This window comes from Danio aesculapii, chromosome 8 (assembly GCF_903798145.1).
Source record: "Danio aesculapii chromosome 8, fDanAes4.1, whole genome shotgun sequence".
Lineage (NCBI taxonomy): Eukaryota > Metazoa > Chordata > Actinopteri > Cypriniformes > Danionidae > Danio > Danio aesculapii.
In genome coordinates, this window is record NC_079442.1 from 46,917,628 (window position 1) to 46,942,374 (window position 24,747).

The window sequence follows — 24,747 nt, forward strand, 5'->3', positions numbered from 1 at the left end:
TCTTATTTCATCACTTTATCATCATTTTCAAACATACTGAATGAACCAACCCATGCCAAAGGCAGAAAATGTATGACAGTGGAAACAGATTTTTCTTCTAAATAACTTTGCACTTACAGTTGTAGTGGCATCTACAAAGCCACTTATTTGTTGCCAAAAATAACTCTATAAAATGAAATGGTTATTCAAATGCTCCAAGAAGATTTTGGGACAACAGAAATGATAAGATGATCATTATTGTCGTTTCAAAGACTGAGATTTTTTGATGATCTGTTTGTGAATACGGTTATGAAATAAGAACTAGCTCAATTTTTAGGCCTCATTTACACCAGTATTCAGCTCCATCTCCTCGTGATCAGATTGATGGATATGCATCTTAGTGTCAGCATAGAATTGAATTCAGAATTCTTCAGAGCCCCCCCCCTACTTAAAAAGCTAGAGAGCTCTGACTGGTCAGCTTACCCAATCATGGATCAGAAATTTTAAGAAAACTTACTATAATCATAATTGGCAGCTTGGTGAGGGTTTGACCGTATCAGTTTTAAGACAAGTCTTTTTTTTAAATTCAAGCTGAGAGATCAGAATCAACTTGGCAGGCACAACTTCAATATCAATACAAGTCAATATGAAATAAAAGTCAAGATTCTTCGTTTTTGCTCTATTGTGATGCTCTTGAAACAATCAATCAATTTAAGTTCAATTCACCTTTATTTGTATAGCGCTTTTACAATGTAGATTGTGTCAAAGCAGCTTCACATAATAGATCATAGTAAATTGAAACAGTGTAGTTCATTTATCAGTGTAGTCAATCCTGTGACTTCATCCTTTTGAAACTGATTGGATTGTTGGAAGATGGGCAATGCTAACAAAACAGCTGAAATGAGATGCACACTGATAGCCCCGCCCTAAATGACTCATAGCCCCACCCCATATGACTGATAGCCCTGAACTGAAGGAATGATAGCCCCTTTCTAAAGTGCTGATAGCCCTGAACTAAAAGACCTATAGCCCCGGCCTAAATAAATGATAGCCCCACTCTATATGACAAATAACCCAAACTAAAGAACTGATAGCCCCACCCGAAATGATTGAAAGCCCTGCCCCTAAATTACTGATAGACCTGCCCTAAAGCACTGATAGACCCACTCTATATGATGGATAGCCCTAAAATAAAGAACTGATAGCCCTGCCCTAAATTTCTGATAGCCCCGCCTTATGTGACTGAAAACCCCACCCCTAAATTACTGATAGCCCTGAACTAAAAGACTGATAGCCCCGTCCAATATGACTAATAGCACAAACTAAATACCTGATTGCCCCACCCCAAATGATTGAAAGCCCCACCCTTAAAGGATTGATAGCCCCACCCTTACTGACTGAAAGCTCCGCCCTATATGACTGAAAGCCCCACCCCTAAATTACCGATAGCCCTGAACTAAGACACATAGCCCCGCCCTATATGACTGATAGCCCCAAACTAAAGAACTGATAGCCCTGCCTTAAATGACTGATAGCTCCTATTTGACTGATAAGACCCCGCCTTAAAGGCATTCCATGTGACCAGAAGTGAAGAAAAGTTGTTTAATAGAGGGAGAGAAGATTTAATAAATGATTCTGAGGGTGAATACATTTTTACAAAATGATGTGTACATATACGTCATTTATAACAACCACTACTATATAGATTTAAAAATGAGAAAAGTCTATTTTTATCTCATTCTGACATCTTAAGGTCTTATATATTCAGAAATTTCGACTATAAATCAAGACAATAATCTATAGAAAGAACCGGATGTTTTTGGGGCATCTGTGCTATGAGAGTTAAGTAAATAATCTACCTTTTGCACCACTGACTGATGCGACGCGTGTGGCTGCGTTCGTTCCCTGTTGAAGTGAGTCAGGGTTCAGTCGCAGAACCAGATAAGCGTGTTCAAAGCACTGTTTCAAATTAGCATCTGCTTCTCCTGTTTGTTCATATCGGTGTGTTGCACAAATGTTTTTTTTTCTGCTGTTTTGCATCTAATCATAAGATTCAAACCTCATCAGACTTTGAAGGACATTGAGAGCTGTTATCTGGGCAAACTGAGGTTGCAAAAAGCATCGAATAATACAAAGCCTATAAAAAACCCACAAGTATAAAATATATTTCTTAATCAGTTCTCGTTTTCATTTCAACTCTTTAGTATGGGATCAATTCTCTCTATTAACTAGTTGCTTATTAGCATGCTTATTGTTAAGATATTGGCTGTTTATTAGTACTTATAAAGCACATGTTCTGCATGATCTTATTCTACATTTCTAATCCTAACTAATAACTAAAATTGAGACGGCAGCTCTGCACAAGACGTTTGGCCAGCGGAGAAATTAAAATGATCGTGCCCAACTGAGCCTGGTTTCTCTCAAGGTTTTTTTTTTTTTTTTTTTTTCACTTCCGCCATTAGTGAAGTTTTTTTTTTTCCCCTCTCCGCTGTCGCCACTGGCTTGCATGGTTCAGGATCTATAGAGCTACGCATTGTTGGATTTGCTCTTCAATATTTGGACTCTCAGTAGTGATTATTAAACCACACTGAACTGAGCTAAACTGAACTGAACTTAAACACTACAAACTGAATTACACTGTTCCCATTTACTGTGACCTTTTATGTGAAGCTGCTTTGACACAATCTACATTGTATAAGCGCTATACAAATAAAGGTGAATTGAATTGAATTAAAATTATCTACTTTACTAACAATTAATAAGCAGCAATTTAATACTACATTGAGCTAAAAAGTCTTAGTTTATTGTTTGTTAATAGAATTGTACCTTACAATAAAGTGTTACCCAATCAAAAGTATTTTTTGAATGATGGATAAAAAAGATAACAATACTGATTTATTTTACTAGCTTTCTTTGTTTATCAATGGTCGCCTATCATTTTGACCACAACTGTGTCAAAAGTCAGAATTATTGTCCCCCTGAATTATTAGCTCCCCTGTTCATTTTTCCCCAATTTCTGTTTAACAGAAAGAAGATTTCTTCAACACATTTCTAAACATAATAGTTTTAATAACTCATTTCTAATAACTGATTTATTTTATCTTTGCCATGATGACAGTAAATAATATTTTACTAGAAAATTTTCAAGACACTTCTATACTTAGCTTCCAGCTAATTCTATCACACCTCTTCAGCTGCTTCAGAACGCTGCAGCACGAGTGGTCTTTGATGAACCCAAAAGAGCACATGTCACTCCACTACTCACCCGTTTGCACTGGCTGCCAGTTGCTGCCCGCATCAAATTCAAAGCTCTGATGTTTGCTTACAAAGTGACCTCTGGCTTTGCTCCTTCTTATCTGCTCTCACTTCTGCAGATTTATGTGCCCTCCAGAAACTTGCGTTCTGTGAATGAACGTCGCCTCGTGGTTCCATCCCAAAGAGGGAAGAAATCACTTTCCCGAACTCTCACATTCAATCTGCCCAGTTGGTGGAATGAACTCCCTAACTGCATCAGAACAGCAGAGTCACTTGCTGTCTTCAAGAAATGACTAAAAACTCAACTATTTAGTCTCCACTTTCCTTTCTAATCTGTAACTGCCTCTCTGGCTATACCACTAGCTGTACTCTCTCTCTCTCAAAAAAAAAATTATAAAAAAATTAATTACTAATGCTTTGCTTCTTAGACTTTACACACCTGAAACTTGTCTATAGCACTTATTCACTGCTGCTTTTATAGTTGTGTAAATTGCTTCCTTGTCCTCATTTGTAAGTCGCTTTGGATAAAAGCGTCTGCTAAATGACTAAATGTAAATGTAAATATACAGCTTAATATGACTTTTAAAAGCTAACTAGGTTAATTAGGTTAACTAGGCAGGTTAGGGTAGTGAGGTGAGTTATTGTATAACAATGGTTTGTTCTGTAAGCTATCGAAAAAATATATAGCTTAAAGGGGCTAATAATTTTGACCTTAAAATGGTGTTAAAAAATTAAAAACTGCTTTTATTCTAGCCAAAATAAAACAAATAAGACTTTCTCCAGAAGAAAAAAATATTATCAGACATACTGTGAAAATTTCCTTGCTCTGTTAAACGTAATTTGGGAAATATTTAAAAAAGAAAAACAAATTCAAAGGGGGGTTAATAATTCTGACTTCAACTGTATGTGTAAATATTTTTGTTGGTTTGTCTTTCCACCAGGATTTTCTTATGGAGACTTTCATCATGTTCAAAAACCTGATGGGTAACGTGTTTCCGTCAGACTGGATGATCATGAATCTCCTGCAAATGAAAGTCTTTCTGCGGGCGATAGACCAGTACTCTGAGGTGCTCAATAAGGGCTTCCTGGACTATACCAGCTTCCACTTACAGGTCAGTTTGACGGAGACTCATAAAGAGGCTTTAAGTACACTGTTATGCTTCAGGCAAGATCGAGATTATATTGCCGGAAATGCATGTCGTGTTTGTGGTTGCCCATGCCTTAAAAGCCTTAAAAACAGCAGTGCTTCCCAATGCTGTGTTTGAGAGAATATAAATGGAAGCGGAAATGGATCCATTATTGCAAACAGAGATGAAGAAACAAAATGACTCTTATTAATCACTCCAAATATTAAATATATACAATATGTCTATATTCTGACCTGAGACGACAGAAAAAAATGACGCTTATTAATCACTCTCATTAGTAGTTTGGGGTTAATATAAATAAATACTTATGTTTAGCTAGGAACCGTTAATTTAATAACAAATGACAGTAAAGCCATTGAAAATGTTACAAAAGGTTTCTATTTTGAAAATGTTCTATTTATTGAATAATCCTGAATAAGTGAGTTGAAATTATTCTAAAGTTTTTCTTGAGCACTGAACACTCATATTAGATTGGTTTCTGAAGGTTCAAATGAAACTGAAAACTGAAGTAATGACTGCTGAAAATTCAGGTTGGAGTCAGAAAAATTAATTGTATTTTAAAATATTGTCAAAATATCTAAAATCTTAATAATGTTTCACAATATCACAGTTTTTATTTGTTCAGATATGTGCAGGCTCGACGAACATAAGACGTCTTTCAAAAACAAGACATTACCTTCTGTTTGACCCTCTGCAAACTTTTTTTTAATAATTATTTTTTAGGGGTTTTTATTGTGATAGAGCAGTGGAGATTTACAGACAGGAAAGTATGGGGAGCAGAGATAATGGAAGAGTTGTCAAAAGACCTCGAGCCGGGACTCGGGTTGCCGTGAGAACCTCTGTGCTCTGTGTCGACACACTAACCACTAGGCCAGGCATAGGCAAACTTGATCCTCGAGGGCCGGTGTCCCTTCAGAGTTTTGCTCCAACACTAATCAAACACACCTGAACACCCTAATTAGTGTCTTTAAGATCACTAGAAAGCTACAAGCAGGTGTGTTTGATTAGGGTTGGAGCAAAACTATGCAGGAACACCGGCCCTCCAGGATCGAGTTTGCCCATCCCTGCACTAGGCTATTGGCGCCGACACCCTCTGCAACCTTATGGGCATTTTTATATTTATTTTGTCATTTGGGTATGTAGGCTGTGTTAATGCAAACATTGTAGATCTTGTCAAAAAGTTTTATTTCTCATAAAATGTTTGAAATGTTCATATTTCACCATTTTCTATTTAAAATTAATCAGAAAAGGTCCCCCTAAAACCATAATAATTATCCCAGTGTAAAAGGTCATACATTCTTTGTAGTTTAAAGCGTTAATCTCCTCAAAGTAAAACAATTTTGGCAGTTATCATCAAGATTGATGCCGATAATGAAATCTGCATCAGTGAAAATGTAAAATGATAGTAAATATTATAATATGATTCATTTGGGTTGACATTTTTGTTTTCTAATCGACCTGTAATGCACAAGTGTTAAATAAAACTTGAACATTAGCATAGATGTAGTGTACATTTAAAACACAGGTTAAACGCTGTAATCGGCTTCACAAATTAATATTGTGTTATTTTAGTGTATCTGGCAACCAGGTGTCAGGTGTCATTGTATATTGACTGATTATTAATGCTTTATGTTTCATTTGACTGGAACATTTTTATAGATATGTAAAATAATTGGGAACACTTTACAATAATATTTTTTATTAATTAATGTTAGTTAAGAGGTTTGCTAACATGAACGAATAATGAACAAACAATTTTTATTACAGTATTTGTTAACCATTGTAATGTGAGTTAACAAGCATTAAAAATAATACATTTTATAATAACGCATTAGTAAATGTTCAACTACGATTAATAAATGCTGTACAAGTATCGTTTGTTATTAGTAAATATATTAAATTACAGTAACTAATGAACCCTTATTGTAAAGTGTGACCAAATAAAGAAATAGAGCATATTATTTCCTCTTTCTTTAGTTTTGTTTAATATGTAATTCTCAAGATCAAACTGAATTTTTAATGTGACTAAGGAATAGATGGTGAGAAGTTATTAAAAATAAATACAAGGCACACCTTTTCTAGGAATTGTTTAAAAATTCAATGGAATTGCATTTACCCTCTAAATATTTACTTCTCAAAACTACTAAAAGACTTTTTAATGAACCATAATGCTGCTTTGGATAAGAAATGAATGGATGTTGCGTGTGGTTAAAAACCTCATATAATGAGTAATGTTATCTTTTTTTTTTTTTTTACATAAAAGAGTTCCTTCTGAGATGAAAGAGTTCGTTGTTGAAGCCGTACTATAATTTCCAGAACTCGCACTTCCATCTCAATCCTCAAAACCGCACCGCTGAATTCTTAATAAAAAAAGCAGTCTTCACAGGCAGTATATGAAGGGAGGATAGCACCGAGGCACGTCCAGATGCAATGTTTGCACAACATCGTGCCTGCTGAGACCTGTCTTCTTCGTTTAGATGATTGCTGAAAGATCCTTCAATGTCAGTGATTTCCCACCATCTCATTTTTGGTGTCTGTAATCAAACTAACATCTGACAGAGCAGCTAAAACACTGAATAAATATGTAATTACAGTTTTTTTGGTTACACTTTTATAATAAGGTTAAACAGTACTTGTACAGCATTTATTAAACATAGTTCAACATGTACTAATGCATTATTAAAATCAATTTTCGTGCTTGTGTTATGGATGAAGTATATCCAGGTGGTTGTTATCACATTGTTACAGATGCAAAGGGGAGCTTTGTATAAGACTGAAGGCATTTATTCTGCAAAAATAACCGCCCTTGTACATCATCCCACTTAATGCATGGCTACTTGCTACAATACATAAAAATTAGACACAAAATATTGTTCTGAGCCGTAATGATTTAGTATTTGTTTAATTAAGCGATGTTTAATTAAACATTCATTTAATGTTTTAAATGAAAACAGCTGAATGGAGTATGCACTAACTTGTGCATTATTCAGACACAAGATGGCGCCACAAACGCAATGCTGACAGAAACAAAACGGGTTGAATAAAACGCTTATTACGTGATTACTTGCCACAAAACAGAAATTAGACACAAAATATTGTTTTGAGCTATAATAGTTTAATAAATCTTTAAATGCAAAGCTGACAGAAAACGTCAAATTGATGAAAACGAAAAATTGACTAAAGAACTTAATCACATGATAATTTTATTTTTATGAAATGAATGATGTTTTATTTCATTCTTATAAATATTTCGTGTTTATTATTTGGTGTTTAAGGGGATTTTCTATTACTAAAATATTAATACTAATAATAAAAATATTCATTCATTCATTTTCTATTTGGCTTAATCCCTTTATTCATCTGAATCATTATTTCTGTTTAACATTTCTTTTAAACAATACAACTTGTCGAATTATATTTGCAATTTATTGCAGCTTTAAGTTAAAATTTGGAGCAAAAGTCATCAAAATCCATTGAAATGAATGCAGGTGGGACATGTATAAATATACGTATGTGTATAAATATGTACAGTATGTGTTAAATTTACACTACCGGTCAGAAGGATTTTTAAATGTTTTAAAATAAGCTTCTCCTGCTCACCAAGGCTGCATTTATTTAATCAAAAATACACATTGTGCAATTTTGAAATGTTATTGCAAATTTATCATTTAATTTGATAATTTATGCCAGTGATTTTAAAAGATGAATTTTCAGCTTCAATAATTCAGTCTTCAGAGTCGCACGATCCTTCAGAAATCACTCTAATATTAATTATTATTATTATTATTATTATTATTTTTATTATTATTATTATTATTATTATTATTATTATTTTTATTATTATTATTATTATTATTATTATTATTATTATTATATTAATATTATTAATCGTAATTGTAATAAAAGCAATAATGAGTGGACTAATAATTTTATTTGAAACTACATACAAGAAGTAATAAATAAATATTTAATAATAAAGTATTTTACAATTTAACAATTTTTCTTTTACATTTATTAAATGTCGCCTTGATGAACAGAATAATTAAAAAAAAAAAAAAAAACATGAAAAAAAAACTGACCCCAAACTTGTGACCGGTAGTGTATATTGTATATGTGTTGTATATATTGTATCTATTGTATATCTGTGTTTTGCCAATCACTGAGAACAGATCATGTATAATAGTAATAGCAATATTACTACTTCAGAGTAAATATTTTGGTGTTATCAAAGGCTAATTAAAAGTGTCAGCTTTTGCAGCACATTTCTCTATTTTTGTTGTTTTGTAAATATTTGTAGCACATTTTTGCATTGTGTTTCATTTTTTTGCAGCGTATTTGTTGTTTTCTTGTTAGTGTTAGGCTAGTGTTTTTTCCCTATCAGCCTGTGTTTTCTTCAGCTGCAGTGCATTGAGCTCTCTCAGAAACTCTAGTTTTGTTTCTTTACAATGTTTCACTTTTTTAAAATTATGGCTAAATTATGGAATTTCTTTAATATACTTTGTAATAAATTGAAAACATTTTTTAACTTTACTCATTGCTTTTGCACTTGAATGTCACGAGAGTGTCACTCGTGATATTTTTGCATATGTGTTTTCCTTTTTTTCAGTAATTTCTGGCTACATAAAAAAAACACTTGACACACAGAGAGATAAAAATAACACAATAAAACCCACTTGAATGTTCTGTACGTGAGGTTGTTCAGTAATGATTTGACCACAGGTTTTATAATTCCAGCGCTGTGAATATCTCTGCGTGCACTAAGTGCGCAATTGCCCTGTGCATGTACAATTGTATTTTATTTTTTCCAGGAGAATAATGTTAGGGCATTTCTGTAAAGCACTTCCTGATGGTGTTGCAGGCTCTTTATGTAACTTGTTTTTGTGATGCTCATTTGTGATAATCGTTCGGGAAAGCGTATGGATTTTGCACCCACTGGAAGCCTCCTGCTCTTTAGGCATTTGGAAATATCATCTATACTGCTGCAAAACAACTAAACTTTCTGTTGCTTGGTTACCGTTCATCCAACACCCTGTGCATTCGAAGAGTTTCACCCGTAAGACCTCAGTCAATTAAAAAAGGCAATTGCACGACAATTGTATGTCAATACAAACTAATTGCATATATAATCAAAGCATGGCTATGCCTTACTCATCTGCAATATGTAACTTCACACACAACGATCATTTAAAAGCATCGTTCGCTATTTCAGGCTGAAGTGGGTTCTAGCTCTGTGTTGCAATAGTCGGTGAAGCAATGAAACGGTACTGTAAATATAGATTTTCCTCAGTAGTTCCTATTTATACTCTTCAGTTTTATTCCACAGACATAAACAACACCTCTCGTTGAATACAGTTAGTGTTACAAATGGAACATTTTATTATACAAAAAAAAAAAAAATAAAATAATAATATATATATATATATATATATATATATATATATATATATATATATATATACATACACACACATACATACACCGGCCACTTTATTAGGTACACGTGTCCAACTGTTCGTTAACGCAAATGTCTAATCGGCCAATCACATGGCAGCAACTCAATGCATTTAGGCATGTAGACATGGCCAAGATGATCTGCTGCAGTTCAAACCGAGCATCAGAATGAGAAGAAAGGGGATTTAAGTGACCTTGAGATGGGCTGGTCTGAGTATTTCAGAAACTGCTGATCTACTGGGATTTTCTCGTACAACCATCTCTAGGGTTTTCAGAGAACGGTCTGAAAAAGAGAAAATATCCTGTAAGCGGCAGTTCTGTGAGCACAAATGCTTTGTTGATGCCAGAGGTCAGAGGAAAATGGCCAGACAGAAAGAATGGCAGCAGTAACTCAAATAACCACTTGTTACAACCGAGATCTGCAGAAGAGCATCTCTGAACACACAACACATCCAACCTTGAGGCAGATGGGCTACAGCAGCAGAAGACCACACCGGGGGCCACTCCTGTCAGCTAAGAACAGGAGACTGAGGCTACAATTCACACAGGCTCACCAAAATTGGACAATAGAAGATTGGAAAAACATTGCCTGGTCTGAGGAGTCTCGATTTCTGTTGTGTCATTCAGATGGTAGGATCAGAATTTGGCATCAACATCATGAAAGCATGAATCCATCCTGCCTTGTATCAGCGGTTCAGGCTGCTGGTGGTGGTGTAATGGTGTGGGCGATATTTTCTTTGCACACTTTGGACTAGTACCAATTGAGCATCGTGTCAACTCCACAGCCTACCTGAGTATTGTTGCTGACCATGTTCATCCCTTTATGACCAGTGTACCCATCTTCTGATGGCTACTTCTAACAGGATAATATGCCATGCCATAAAGTGCGAATCATCTCAGACTGGTTTCTTGAACATGACAATGAGTTCACTATACTCAAATGGCCTCTACAGTCAGCAGAGCTCAATCCAATAGAGCATGTTTGTGATGTGGTGAAACAGGAGATTTGCATCATGAATGTGCAGCCGACAAATCTGAAGCAATCTGATGCTATCATGTAAATATAGAGCAAAATCTCTTAGGAATATTTCCAGTACCTTGTAAGAATTAAGGCAGTTCTGAAGGCAAAAGGGGGTCCAACATGGTACTAGTAAGACTGATTTATACTTCTGCGTCAAGTGCATGCGTATACTACAGTGTAGCCTACACGTGGACGCATAGCCCTCGCCATGGCCGTCAGCGACCATGACGCGCACCTCTCAAAAAATGTAACTACACGTCGCAACAACGCATAGCGCAAGCTCTGTGATTGGTCGGTCAGCTTGGTGGCACTGACGAGTGTGGGTGGAGGTAAGAGAGCCCGATGCAGTGAGTGTTTACAAGTGTGGAGTCACATGAAGGAGCTCCGGATGAAAACTGTTGTTTTGTGTTCACCTTATGAGTAAAGTTGTTGCACGTCCGCCGATTCCAGCCTCAAAATGAGTGAGTTTGCGCCACTTGTACCTTAAGGTAGCGTTCAGAAAATACAATACACCAGCAAAGAAACTCGACACAGAGTAACATAAACACCTCACTGCCAACTAGCTTTTCTGAAGTGTTATTGCGGAGCAACAGAAACCACATGCAGAAGTATAAATGCACGGCTACGCAAATTGCATGCACCGTGGGTCACGCCGATAACTTGACACAGAAGTATAAAGCAGGCTTAAGATGTACCTAATGAAGTGGCCAGTAAGTGTATATATATATATATATATATATTTATTTGAATATATACAGTATAATATTTTATATATTTTTTGTTTTTATTTACCATTATTAAACTGTATACATTTCATTTATTATTATTATTATTATTATTATTATTATTATTATTATTATTATTATTATTATTATTATTATTATTATTATTTCATTGGAAACTAGCTGAAATATAATTATTCATATTTTATACAGCTTTACATATTATATTGTAGTAATAGATTAAATACCCTATGCACATCACACTTATTTAAATTTTTTATTTATATTTATCTTTTTAAATGTATTTTATTATACATGCAATATAAAGTTAACATTTATTTTATATATTTATTATTATTGTGATCTCTTTTAATAAACATTATGTGTATGCATAATGTATTTACTTGCTGTAATAATAATACTACATATATGCATATTTTCAAAATGAAGGAAAACCATGCTTTAGTTTGATGCATTTCATTTGTTCAAGAATCTAAATAGACAATGAGAGCAAAGTACCCTCTGTCTGACATGGAGGATATTTCTATACACAGATGTCTTGGAGTGAATGCATTTTGATCTTTGTCATATTCGTATGATATTTTTATGTCCAATTTGTGCTCAGGAAATTGTTCTGCACTGATGATTTCCCCTTGTCTTTCCTCAATAGCTTTGGAACAACTACTTTCACCTAATTGTTGCCTTCCTCACCCACAAGTCCCTGCAGCTGGAGTCCTTCTCGCCTGAGAAACGCGACAAGATCCTCAACAAGTGAGCGCATTGATGATATGTCTATAATTGAGTGTTATAAGAGTAATTCTTGTTTTAAAGCATGCTGGTTTTAATGAAATTGCATTTCTATAAATGTAAACAGGTACGGGGACATGCGGAAAAGCATCGGCTTCAAGCTGAGAGATATGTGGTACAATCTTGGTAAAAGCTTTTTCCTGTGCCTCTTATCTATATAGAGACAGTGACCACAATTACTTGAGTGGTCGAGTGTAGAGATGAATTTTGCACAATGTCCTAAAAGACTGTCTTTGTGTTCTTTTCATAGAGAGCGAAATCACATATTGAAAGCACATTTGTCATTGTTCTGAAAGAATATTTGGTCATCTTAGGATGTTGTGTGTCTTTTCCAGGCCCACAGAAGATGAAGTTCATCCCAGCGATGGTGGGGCCGATTCTGGAAGCCACGCTTGTTCCCGAGCCGGAGCTGAGGAAAGCCACCATCCCTATTTTCTTTGACATGATGCAATGCGAACATCATTTCACCACCAATCATACGTTCCAAAAGGTGAGCGCTGTTTTGCTGTCAGGCTCGTTAATTAAATGCAAAGCTGACGAAAATGAAAACCGCTGAATGGAGTATACACTAACCTGTGCATTATTCAGACACAACATAGCGCCAAAACATGCTGGTCAAATAAAGTGCTTATTACATAGGTACGTGCCACAAAACATAAACATAAGACATAAAATATTGTTTTGAGTCGGAGTAGTTTATTATTTCTTTAAATGCAAAGCTGATGGAAATGAAACTGCTGATGGTGTATACACTAACCTGCACAGTATTCGGACTCAAGATGGCGCCAATAGCTCAAAGCTGACAGAAACAAAACTGGTTGAATAAAGAGCATATTACATGGATACTTGCCACAAAACATAAAAATTAGACACAAAATATTATTCTGAGTCGTAGTAGTTTATTATTTCTTTAAGCACAAAGTTTATGGACATGAAAACAGCTGAATGGAGTAGACACTAACCTGTGCATTATTACGACAGAACATGATGCTAAAAATAGCTGGTTGAATAAAGCGTTTATTACATGGATATTTGCCACAAAACAAAAAAATTAGACACAAATTACTGTTCAGAACCATAATAGTTTTTATTTCTTTAATTAAAGGCAAAGCTGATGGACATGTTGAATAGAGTATACACTAACCTGTGCATTATTCAGACTCAAGATGCTGCCACAAGTGCATAGCTGACAGAAACAAAACTGGTTGAGACTACATGGCTACTACAAAGCATAAAAAATTAGACACAAAATATAGTTCTGAGTCATGATAATTTATTAATTATTTAATTAAATGCAAAGCTAAAACATAATCATATGATAATTTTATTTTTTAATAAATTAATGTACTGTGTGTTTCATTTAAATACAGTTTAGGCTTTGGTATTTTGGTGTTTAAGGGGATTTTATGGTAGTAAAAATATTAATAGTACAAATTTCTGTATAACATTTATATAAAAACATTTTTTAAATAATACAAATTGTAGAATTATATTTGTAATTTAACACTGCATTAAGTTAAAATTTGTAGTAAAAGTCATGAAAATCCATTGAAATAGGTGCAGGTGGGAAATATATAAATATATGTATATGTATAAATATGTACAGTATGTGTTTAAATATATACTGTACAGTACAGGGCTCTGTGTTCCACTAGTTACTGCGAACAGAAAGAATCGCTTACCTTCTAGAAGGTGAGCGCTGTTTTTTTGCCAGCGTTACTTTGAGAAGTTCTGTTTCAAAAGTTACAGAAAATGTTCTGCTGATTATTGGAACATTAAAGAAACAGTCCACTTTTTTTTTTAAATAAGCTTATTTTACAATTCCCCAATAGTTGAACAGTATCTTAGCTTAGCATACGTCATTGAATCGGATTAGACCATTAGCATCTCGCTCAAATTACAAAATAGAGTTTTGATAAGTTTCCTATTCAGAATTTGACTCTTTTGTTGTCACATTGTGTACTAAGACCGACAGAAAATTAAAATGTGCTATTTTAAGGAACTCTAAAAAATAAAAATTACAAAATTTATTCTGGCATAATAATTAAGGAACTTGCTGTACCATAATTGCAGTGCCAGCAGGGGCAACTATTTACTCTGCTCTGTTTTCTAGCGGGGACTATTTTCATTTTCAGAGTATAGTTCTTAGCCATACATGTATGGAAACGTACACACAGTGCATACATAAAATTTTTTACATTCTTCTACAATATGTGACGGCTTATGTGACCAGATTTTAGCTTATGGTTAGTAGTTAGTTCTGGTTAGCACAAGTTAGTTTGTTTCTTTTTTCTTTCTATCTATTATTATAAAATGTCTTTTCGGGGTCAATAATTGTTACATGTCAAAATGTACAATAATAATATTCTAAAATGTTTGTTAATTTGTGATTTATTTATTTATTTATTATAATTTTTTGGGGGGGAAAATAAATAAGGTAAAAAAAAAAAAGATTTAATCGCAATGTATATAAAACACATATAAATGGATATTTAAATCAGATTACAGTGTTTATAGTACATGTAAACAGATCTGCTAGCGAATTCAATTCATTCAGATTTACTAAAATTGATGCATGTCAAACATAGCCAGTGTTGAGTGACAGGACAAGTGTGACGTGTTTAGATATAAGGAAAATTAATATCACAAATATGTCCGATATAACCACAAATTTCTCCAAACGTTCAGTTACATTTACTGTGTGATTGACAGCACGGCTTTTCCCAGTTCAGATTTTAGGGCTTTTATTGGTGCAGTGAAATAAAGGTTTTAAGATCAATTGATATCAACGGTGGCTGTACTCAATACTGAGACATGATTTAAAAGTAGCAGATCAAAATACCTGGCTTAAATGGTTCTCAAGTAAAAGCAAAATTAAAGATTTAAAAACCTACTCAAAGTACAAATAACTGGAAAAAGCTGTTTGAGTACAGTGATGCGAGTAGAAGTAATATGTTAGTTTCCACCCCTGTTTTACAATAAATGCATATGAATATAACTAATAAATCAGATGCTCATCATTGTATGGTTTGACATTGTTTCTCTTGATTTAATACTTGACACAATACATGCAGTCACAAAGTTACTATTTAATTATATCCCCAAGTCTCCAATTAGTATATAATTACTATGATGATATCATTTCAAGTGCAACCATAATACATTTAATGCAATTCTGAAGAAGGTCCCTTTTGGGTCATCCAACACAAAGAAATAGACTTTATTTTTTTTTTAAATAACGACAGAAGAAAGTTCTGATGACAGCTTATCATTGGGCTGTGCGGTGAGAATGACAACAGCAATGACAAGTCCTCTCTGCTCTCTAAAATGTGCAAATCTGCTATTCCCATTAGGACACGCACAACATAATGAGGTGCTGCAGTTGTTGAAAAAAAGTATTATTTCAATAAATAAAGTTGTTAAAACAATCAATCAAAAATGTGACAGTTCAGGGACGATCTGACACCCTTATAAAACAGTCAAGCTGCTCTTTAGGGCTCTCTCTCTTGACACTTTTAGTTTTTTAGAAAGCTCAACTGATGCATTAAATAAAGGTGTATCCAATTAAATATATTTATGCATTGCATTAATACATCATGTCAAGATCAATGTTACGTCCTTATAGATGTTAATATTAAATTAAGGGTATTTGACATAACATACAATAGTTTAGTGTGTGTGACAAGTGGATGGAGAAAGAAATGACTGAAAACCAAATATCACTGCAATTATTTATTGCCCATACTTGCAGTGAAACCAGTGAAAATATATTGTAGAGTGAAAGAAAAATATTTACAATAAATAAATGATAAATTACCTGGGGGAGAGGAAGTAGTTAGAGGTGCTTAAATCAAAGAAATAAATAAAACACAACTCACTAACTGTATTAAACAAACGAAACTAACTATCAGAGAATAGCAGTGTATCTGACAAGAACACCATTAGAAGGATCATAAAGTCAGCTGAAAGGTCTGTTGGAGTCAAAATGACATCTATCGTAGAACTTTATCAACGACGTTGTCTGTCTAGGGCAAACAGCATTTTAAGGGATCCAACCCACCCTGGCCATAGCCTGCTCATGCTCATCAGGCAGGCGTAGGAGCCTGAGGAGCAAATCAGTGCGGTTTCCTGATAGTTTTGATCCTGTCATTATAAGACTTTTGAATAGTACCATTTCTTAAACACTGATAGCTAGTGTGAAATAATAAATCAATAAATAGTTAAACTAGCTGTAACACGGGGATTGACAGAGACAACTGAAGTTCGGATCCAAGTGCAGGTTTATTCAAAGTCAGGAAGGCAATGGTCAACACAGGTGCAAACAGATGTATAAAGGCAGTCCAGAATCGTGGTCAAAGGTATCAGGCGAGAGGTCAGAAGGCAGACAAGGAGAAAAGTAAACAAGGCAAGATCAAAACACGGAGAAACTAGACTAGGAGAAACGCGTTGTAATGTCACTTTACAGTTAAACAAGACTCGGCAAAGGCAGGGAGTGTGTGTGTTGTTTAAATAGTGTGTGTAATCAGTCTCTGGCAATCCTCAGCTGGTGCAAGTGTAATCAGTGAAAATGAGGAAGCATGTGTGTTTGTGGAACGGAGTGCATGTATGAAAATGTAGTCCATGAATGGCGGATATGTAGTCCATAGGTTATTGTGTGTGAGATCCAGCGATCTGGGAAGTTACGATCGCTGGTGAACGTGACACTAGCATAAATTGTAAATAGTACAACTATTCTAACAAACGGTGAAATAGGTATTTAAGTATAAGTTATTCTCTTCAGAGAGTTTTTTAAATAAGGATATATCTTATATAATCATATTTTTATAAAAATTATAAGCTTATTTATTATGTTAGGATTTTATAGTGTCTGCATAGTGATTTTTTTTTTTTTTTTTAATGTTCTTGTTGAGTCTGTTGCAACGTAATTTCGGTAACACTTTACAATAAGGTTTATTAGTTAATGCATTTACTATCATGAACTAATCATGAACAACACTTGTACAGCATTTATTAATCATAATTACTCATTTACTAATGCATTATTAACATCCAAGTCCATGCTTGTTAACATTAGTTAAAGGGCACATAGGTTAACCCTTTTTTCATATTTAATGTAAGTCTTTTGTGTCCCCAGAATGTGTCTGTAAAGTTTCAACTCAAAACACCCATCAGATTATTTATTATAGCTGTTTGAAGTGTCTATATTATAGCTGGAAAAAAGGTTTCGCTGTTTTTTTGTACTAGCCCTTTAGGGCTAGTCCTCCCCGCCCACCGTTCCCACGTGCCTGTCAGCAATCGCCGCCCTCGGCTGCCTCAGGGAGCAGATCTCATGTAACGTGTGTGAGAAATACTACAGTAAGAACTTTAACAATCAGTATTTGATGCATTTTTTTGTGGATTTGCAATGAGTCACACACAATGTCATTACAAAGTTCACGCACACACACACCAAGGACACAAACACATAGCACACACACATACACACACACACACACACACAAAACGTAGTGCAGACATAAACATACACACATAGCTCAGACACGCAGACAAACACATACAGAGAGAGAGAGAGAGAGAGACAGTGCGTGCGTTAAGCTTTGCACTCGTTTTGCACGCATATGTGACATGATACTGGTAATATCCACTGCTGTATGAATATCTCTTATATTAATGTACAAAATAAACCTGATTTAACGTCCACAAACCGCGATTGAAGCGTCTTCCTTTATAATTGTTCTGACACGCGGCTGTGCTGATGAAGTAAAGCTGAAGTGAATCGCTGTAATTCATTACACACATGCTCTGTTTTAAAACATTTTAATCTTGTGAAACTCACTCTTGATCATGTTTGATGATGATTGATGACTCTAGCGAACTGAACAGATCTTTTATTCCCGGCTGCTTTGCGCTTGTCCTCTCTTGATGATATGATTATACACGTGACTACCGGACATGTTAATGCGCACAGCTGTCAATCAATATTGGTGGGCGGGGGGACCGCACTCCTACATAAAGTTGTGGTCGATCTGAAAACAGCTCCAATTGGTCCACCGTTTTTATGTTGTTAAATTTGAAAAAAAAGGACTGGGTGAGTTTATTTCACCCCAATATGACAGTTTATACACTACTTACACACATTTCTGTCCAAACAGCTTGAAAAGTAGATTTTTCACCATAGGTGCCCTTTAATGCACTGTGAGTTAACATGAATTAACAATGAACAACTGTATTTTCATTAACTAGCGTTAACTAACATGAACAAATACTGTAGTAAATGTATTGTTCATTGTTTGTTCATGTTAGTAAATGCATTACTTAACATTAACTAGTGTACCTTACAATTACAATTTTATTGTGATGTTTGAATGACAAAAATAAAAAATAAAGGAAGCTGAAACTAAATATGAAAAGAAAAGCAGGAAAAGAAACATCTTCAACGTACCAAACGTCTTAACTAAACTACTCTAACTAAAAAACCAAACACACACAAAGCAGCACATTCTCCTGAACCTAATGAACTAATACAAAGAAGAATTTCGGTGTTGTATATGTATATCGCGCGACTTACTCACTCCTACGCCCTCTCCGAGGTATCACTCAAACATATCAGTCAACTAGACAAGCTCACAAGCAGATCTCAAAACTTTAGACAAGAGAATTAAACACAAGCAAAACACAGTCTCTCAGACTAGCCCTCGCAAGAGAGACTGTCCTCACAGAGACCCACAGAAAGAATAAGAGCGAGATGGAGCGAGAGATAGAAAGACATAGAGAGAGAGAGAGAGAGATAGTCATTGCAGTTTGGGCTCAGCTTTTAAACGCTACGCCGACCAGCGATCGGTGGCGCAAACCCAGCGTCAACAGCCAACGTCATCAGCACGAAATTCAGATCCTCCGATGCCGTTAGTACCTGTAACACACGCATGAATCGACACACCCACATACAAACAAACGCACACACATACTGTATACCCAAAATACGTTCTGCTAGCGAACGTAACAATCAATATTAAGGAATCTAATATTTTAGTGCTAATAGGGGTTTTGGTTGGTACCGGCTGTCAGTTTTCAGTTCATGTTTTTTCTGGCTACTAGATGATGGTCTGACGTTTTGATTTTTTTTGTAATTATGTGCTTTGCAGTTCGAGAATGAGCTGATCACCAAACTGGATCAGGAGGTTGAAGGAGGCCAGGGCGATGAGCAATACAAGATTTTGCTGGAGAAAACGTAAGATGCTTCTCCTGTTTTTATCTTGTGCTGACATTCGTTTTTAATTGCTTTCTGCTTATGTTGTTTCCTTTGCCTTAACGTTCACTCCACAGTTCACATTTGATAACTGTACAGTTGAAGTCAACACTATGTGAATTTTGTTTTCTTTTTCACATAATTCCTAAATTATGTTTAACAGAGCAGGGAATTTTTCACAGTATTTCCTATAATATTTTTTCTTCTGAAGAAAGTCTTATTTGTTTTATTTCAGCTAGAATAAAAGCAGTTTTTATTTTTTTTTAATATAATATTATTAGCCCCTTTAAGCAATATTTTTTGGATAGTCTACAGAACATCATGCAATGACTTGCCTAATTACCCTAACTTACCTAATTAACCTAGTTAAGCTTTTAAATGTCACTTTAAGCTGAATACTAGCATCTTGAAAAATATCTTGTCAAATATTATTTACTGTCATCATGACAAAGAAAATAAAATAAATCAGTTATTAGAAATGAGTTATTAAAACTATTATGTTTAGAAATGTGTTGAAAAAAATCTCTCCGTTAAACAGAAATTGGTGAAAAAATATCCAGCGAGGCTAATAATTCAGGAGGGCTAATAATTCTGACATCAACTGTAGGTTATGTAGCCATATTAAAAGTAGTTCATCAATATCTATTGTTTAAAACACAACCTTAATTAACGGGTTAACTCTGAAAAGATCAAGACCACAGAGAAAGACCAGAAAATGTTTTATTTTATTTTGTAATTGTTTTGTCATAATGGGACTCAAATAATACACTGATGACTTGGATATTTTGCCTATTTGAGGATTAAGAAAATAATCTTTCATTTATTCATTTTCTTTTCGGCTTAGTCCCTTAATCTGGGGTCGCCACAGCGGAATGAACCGCCAACTTATCCAGCATATGTTTTACTCAGCGGATGCCCTTCCAGCCGCAACTCATCTCTGGGAAACATCCATACACACTCACTCTAGGGACACTAGGGACAATTTAGCCTTCCCAATTCACCTGTACCGCATGTCTTTGGACTTGTGGGGGAAACCGGAGCATCCGAAGGAAACCCACGCAAACGCAGGGAGAACATGCAAACTCCACACAGAAATGCCAACTGACCCAGCCTAGAGGCTAGAACCAGCGACCTTCTTGCTGTGAGGCGACAGCACTACCTGCTGCTTATTATCCAATAAGCTTCACTGTTTATGTTCATTCATTGATTTTCCTTTAGCTTAGTCTCTTTATTCATCAGTGGTTGCCAAAGCAGAATGAACCAACAACTTATCCTGCATATGTTTTACACAGCGGATGCTTTGCCAGCCACATTCCAGTACTGGGAAACACCTTATTCACACACATACACTATGGCCAATTTAATTTATTTAATTTACCTACTGTTTATCTAATTCACCCATGTCTTTGGACTGTGGGGGAAACCGGCGCACCTGGAGAAAAGCCACGCCAACACAGGGAGGACATGCAAACTCCATACAGAAATGCCAACTGGTCCAGCCAGGACTCGAACCAGTGACCTTTTTACTGTGAGGAGGCAATGCTAACCACTGAGCCACCATGTCCCCCAGTTCGAATGTTGACTACCGTATATTAAATTGATCTCCATTTCAGGGACACTATGCAGTTTTTTGGAGGGAAATATAGTCATTTTTATAATAAATCTTTGAACATCAAAATTTGGATTTGACTTTTTAATGTAATTTTAACCCAAAGATGCTATTGATGCTAAAGAGCCTAAAGATATATATTTGTTTCGATTGTCCACTAAACAAACCACTGTTATCCAATGATTTGCCAACTAATTTGCTAACTAATTAACCTAGTTAAGCCTCTAAATGTTACTTTAGGCTAAATACTAATATGTTGAAAACTATCTAGTAAAATATTACTAACTTATTACAAAGTCATTAACATTACGTTTATTTTTGCATGCATTCTCCAGGATATTTTGAAAATAATAGTTAAGAATATTTGTTTGATGTATTTGTTGCAACATTTTAATAATTTAAGTATGACTTATTAATTTTATTTTTAGTCCTTTAAGTTCAGAGGCTGGTAAAAGTGGATCAACTTACTTTGCATTTTCAATCATTTCAGTATGGAAAATAAATTTTATATACATTTATTGAAGTTGCATTTGGAGAAACAAGTGTGAGGGATTTATTGCATTTTTTTGGAATCGTTTTTATAATAAATCTTTGAACATCAAAATCTGGATTTTAGATTTTAATGTAATTATAACCTAAAGATGGTGACACTGTGGCTCAAGGATTAGCACTGTGGCCCCACAGCAAGAAGGTTCGAGTCTCAGCTGGACCAGTTGGCATTTCTGTGTGGAGTTTGCATGTTCTTCTCGTGTTGGTGCGTTTCCTCCGGATGCTCCATTTTCCCCCACAGTCCAAACACATGTGCGATACTGTAGGTGAATTGGCTAAGCTAAATTGTTTGTTGTGTCTGTGTGTGAATGGGTGTTTCCAAGTAATGGGTTGCAGCTGGAGGAGGAACTAAGGGACTAAGCCAAAGAAAAAATGAATGAATAACTTCCCATAAAATCCCATGTGAAAGTTTGTTTTCGTCTTGCCACTTTCTTGATAAAGAAAACACAGTTTTACTCAAAGTAACCCAAATGAATTTATAGCGTTTTGGAACCCTTTATATTTACTTTAGTACTTTCAGAATTATGAGCCATTAGCCAGTTGGTTTTTTTTTTTTTTTTAAATAATGTTCAACACAAAATAATCCGTTGAAAGATATCAAATGTTAATATCATTTTTATTAATATTTATAGAAGCAAAATTAATGTATTTAAAAATATTCCATCAACTGCTCTATTTAAAATAATGTTTTGACAATTTAAATGAATAATTTAATAACCAATGACAGGCGAAGCAGATTTTCATTAAAAGAGATTCATCTGAAAGGTAACTCAATTGCGCAACTTATTATTTACATGCATTTGAATATTTACATATTTAATTGCCCATATTTTAACTGAAGATGTCTTAATAACAACACAGTCAAGCTAAATTATTTAGATCTTGGCAAGCCAACAGTTTTTAATAAAATTCTCTGAAAGTGCATCTAATTAATGAAAATTACATTTCATTTATATTCATTAATAATAACACAATTTAAACGAATTAAATAATAACTCTGTTAATTACAATAAAAGTACCTATTCTGGGTCACCCAATTTACCCCAAGTATTTTATAAATATTTATTTATTTATAAATAAATAAATAAATAAATATATATATTATTCCACAAATTTGAAAACATTAGTTTCTACAAATAGAGAAAAGAATGGTGTAGTCTATTGAATGTAATGTCAGATTACAATTTTCCAGTGACAGAACTTATATAGATCATCTCAACATCAAAAATGTTACAAATTAAATGATTAAATAATGAAAAAATAATAATCAGTAACCCCAGGATACAAAAAAGAAAAATAGGTTTAGCAATGTCTGTTGATGGTATACATTATATGCATACAAGAATGTTTCTCAAAACTGAAGTGATTGGTTATTTGCAATATACTCTATGTGCATTTTGTTGTTTGTGATGAAAAATATAGCTGAAATAAAAAAAATCACTTTCATCAGATCATCAGATGATCTTGATTTTGTTGGTGACAACCTTGATCCTAATTAATTTTTATCCGGGTTGTGGCTGTGTGTGTGTGGGTCTTTTTTTGTGTCCAGGCTGTTGGAGCACTGTCGCCGTCATCGGTATCTGTCTCAGCCCGGCGAAGCGTTGGCTCTACTTTTGAGCAGTCTCCTGGAGAACCTGCTGGCCTACCGAACCATCACCCATGATGAGAGCCCGGAACTCCGCATGAGCTGCACCGTCAACCTGCTGGTCAGTTTCATCTCCTCAACCACTTCCACATTACTAAATGCATTGACCAAATTTATTAGCTATTTAGATATTAGGGGTGTGAAAAGCGATGGATTTGTATTATGCATCGCAAGTTTTTTATAGCGATTCCTAATCAATTCTCAAAACTTCAGAACCGATTCTCTATTCAAATTAGATTGTGAAGGTGCAGGTTTGAGCATGGAAAAGACCCGGAAAAATAATCAGCGTTGACTAACACTAACTAAACACTTGCTTCATTTCGACTCACAGCAAGAAGGTCGCTGTTTGAGTCCCAGCCGGGCCAGTTGGCATTTCTGTGTGGAGTTTGCATGTTCTTCCCATGTTCCATGTTCCGGTTTCTCCCACAGTCCAAAGACATGTACTATAGGTGAACTGGGTAGGCTAAATTGTCCTGAGTGTGAATGAGTGTGTATGGGTGTTTCCCAGTGATGGGTTGCAGCTAGTAGTGTAAAACATATGCTGGATAAGTTGGTGGTTCATTCCGCTGTGGCGACCCCTGATTAATAAAAGGACTAAGCGGAAAAGAAAATGAATGAATGAATGAATGGACAAACTTAAGAATTTAATATATTAATAGGATTCATATCATTTTTTTGAAGACATTTCTTTGTGAAAAGTTTATAAACAAACTCAAAAATATATTGATAAATGTATTAACTGTTTGTTCTTTATATTTGCTTTTTGTAGTCTGCATTTCGTTGCTACATTCAGATCTTGTTCGGGTGAATATTACTTTTTAAAATAAAAGAAATCATTTTTAAGATGGCGGTACTGCCATACATATATTGATCATAAACAAAAGCATAAGGATTGTTAACAAATAGGCAATACAAAAAAATTAAATACAAAGATTGCCATATACTAACATAGCCACTTGTAAAATTAGTCCTGAGGTATTTATTGATGATTTGACCGTTATCCTTTTAATTCATAAGAGCTGTAATGTAGTTGAACTATGCTTGAGACAGTCACAGCTTTAGATTTGGCTCAAACATGTTACAAATGTAGTAACACATCAGTTTTGATATCAAGAGGTCCATGGAAAACAAAGACATGAAAAGAACGACAAGAAATGTTTAACCATTTCTGAATTTTCAATAGTGTCAATGCTAATTATAGAGATGTAATGATTCACCTGACTCACAATTTGATACGATTCACGATACTAATCTCATGATTCACGATTTAGTCACGTTTTTTTTAACTAAATTATTTAAAATAAATTTAAGGTGA

The 24,747-nt window shown here is 34.7% G+C and overlaps 1 protein-coding gene across 1 annotated transcript in view; it reads left to right on the plus strand.

The window, feature by feature from the left end:
• The window catches only part of dock5 (dedicator of cytokinesis 5), a 125,660-nt gene that overhangs the window by 39,222 nt on the left and 61,691 nt on the right, over window positions 1-24,747 (plus strand). The window contains exons 20-25 of the mRNA XM_056463211.1: window positions 4,176-4,346; window positions 12,247-12,347; window positions 12,451-12,509; window positions 12,719-12,873; window positions 19,526-19,611; window positions 23,337-23,493. Coding sequence (XP_056319186.1) covers window positions 4,176-4,346; window positions 12,247-12,347; window positions 12,451-12,509; window positions 12,719-12,873; window positions 19,526-19,611; window positions 23,337-23,493 — 729 coding nt within the window. The remainder of the gene's footprint in view (window positions 1-4,175; window positions 4,347-12,246; window positions 12,348-12,450; window positions 12,510-12,718; window positions 12,874-19,525; window positions 19,612-23,336; window positions 23,494-24,747) is intronic.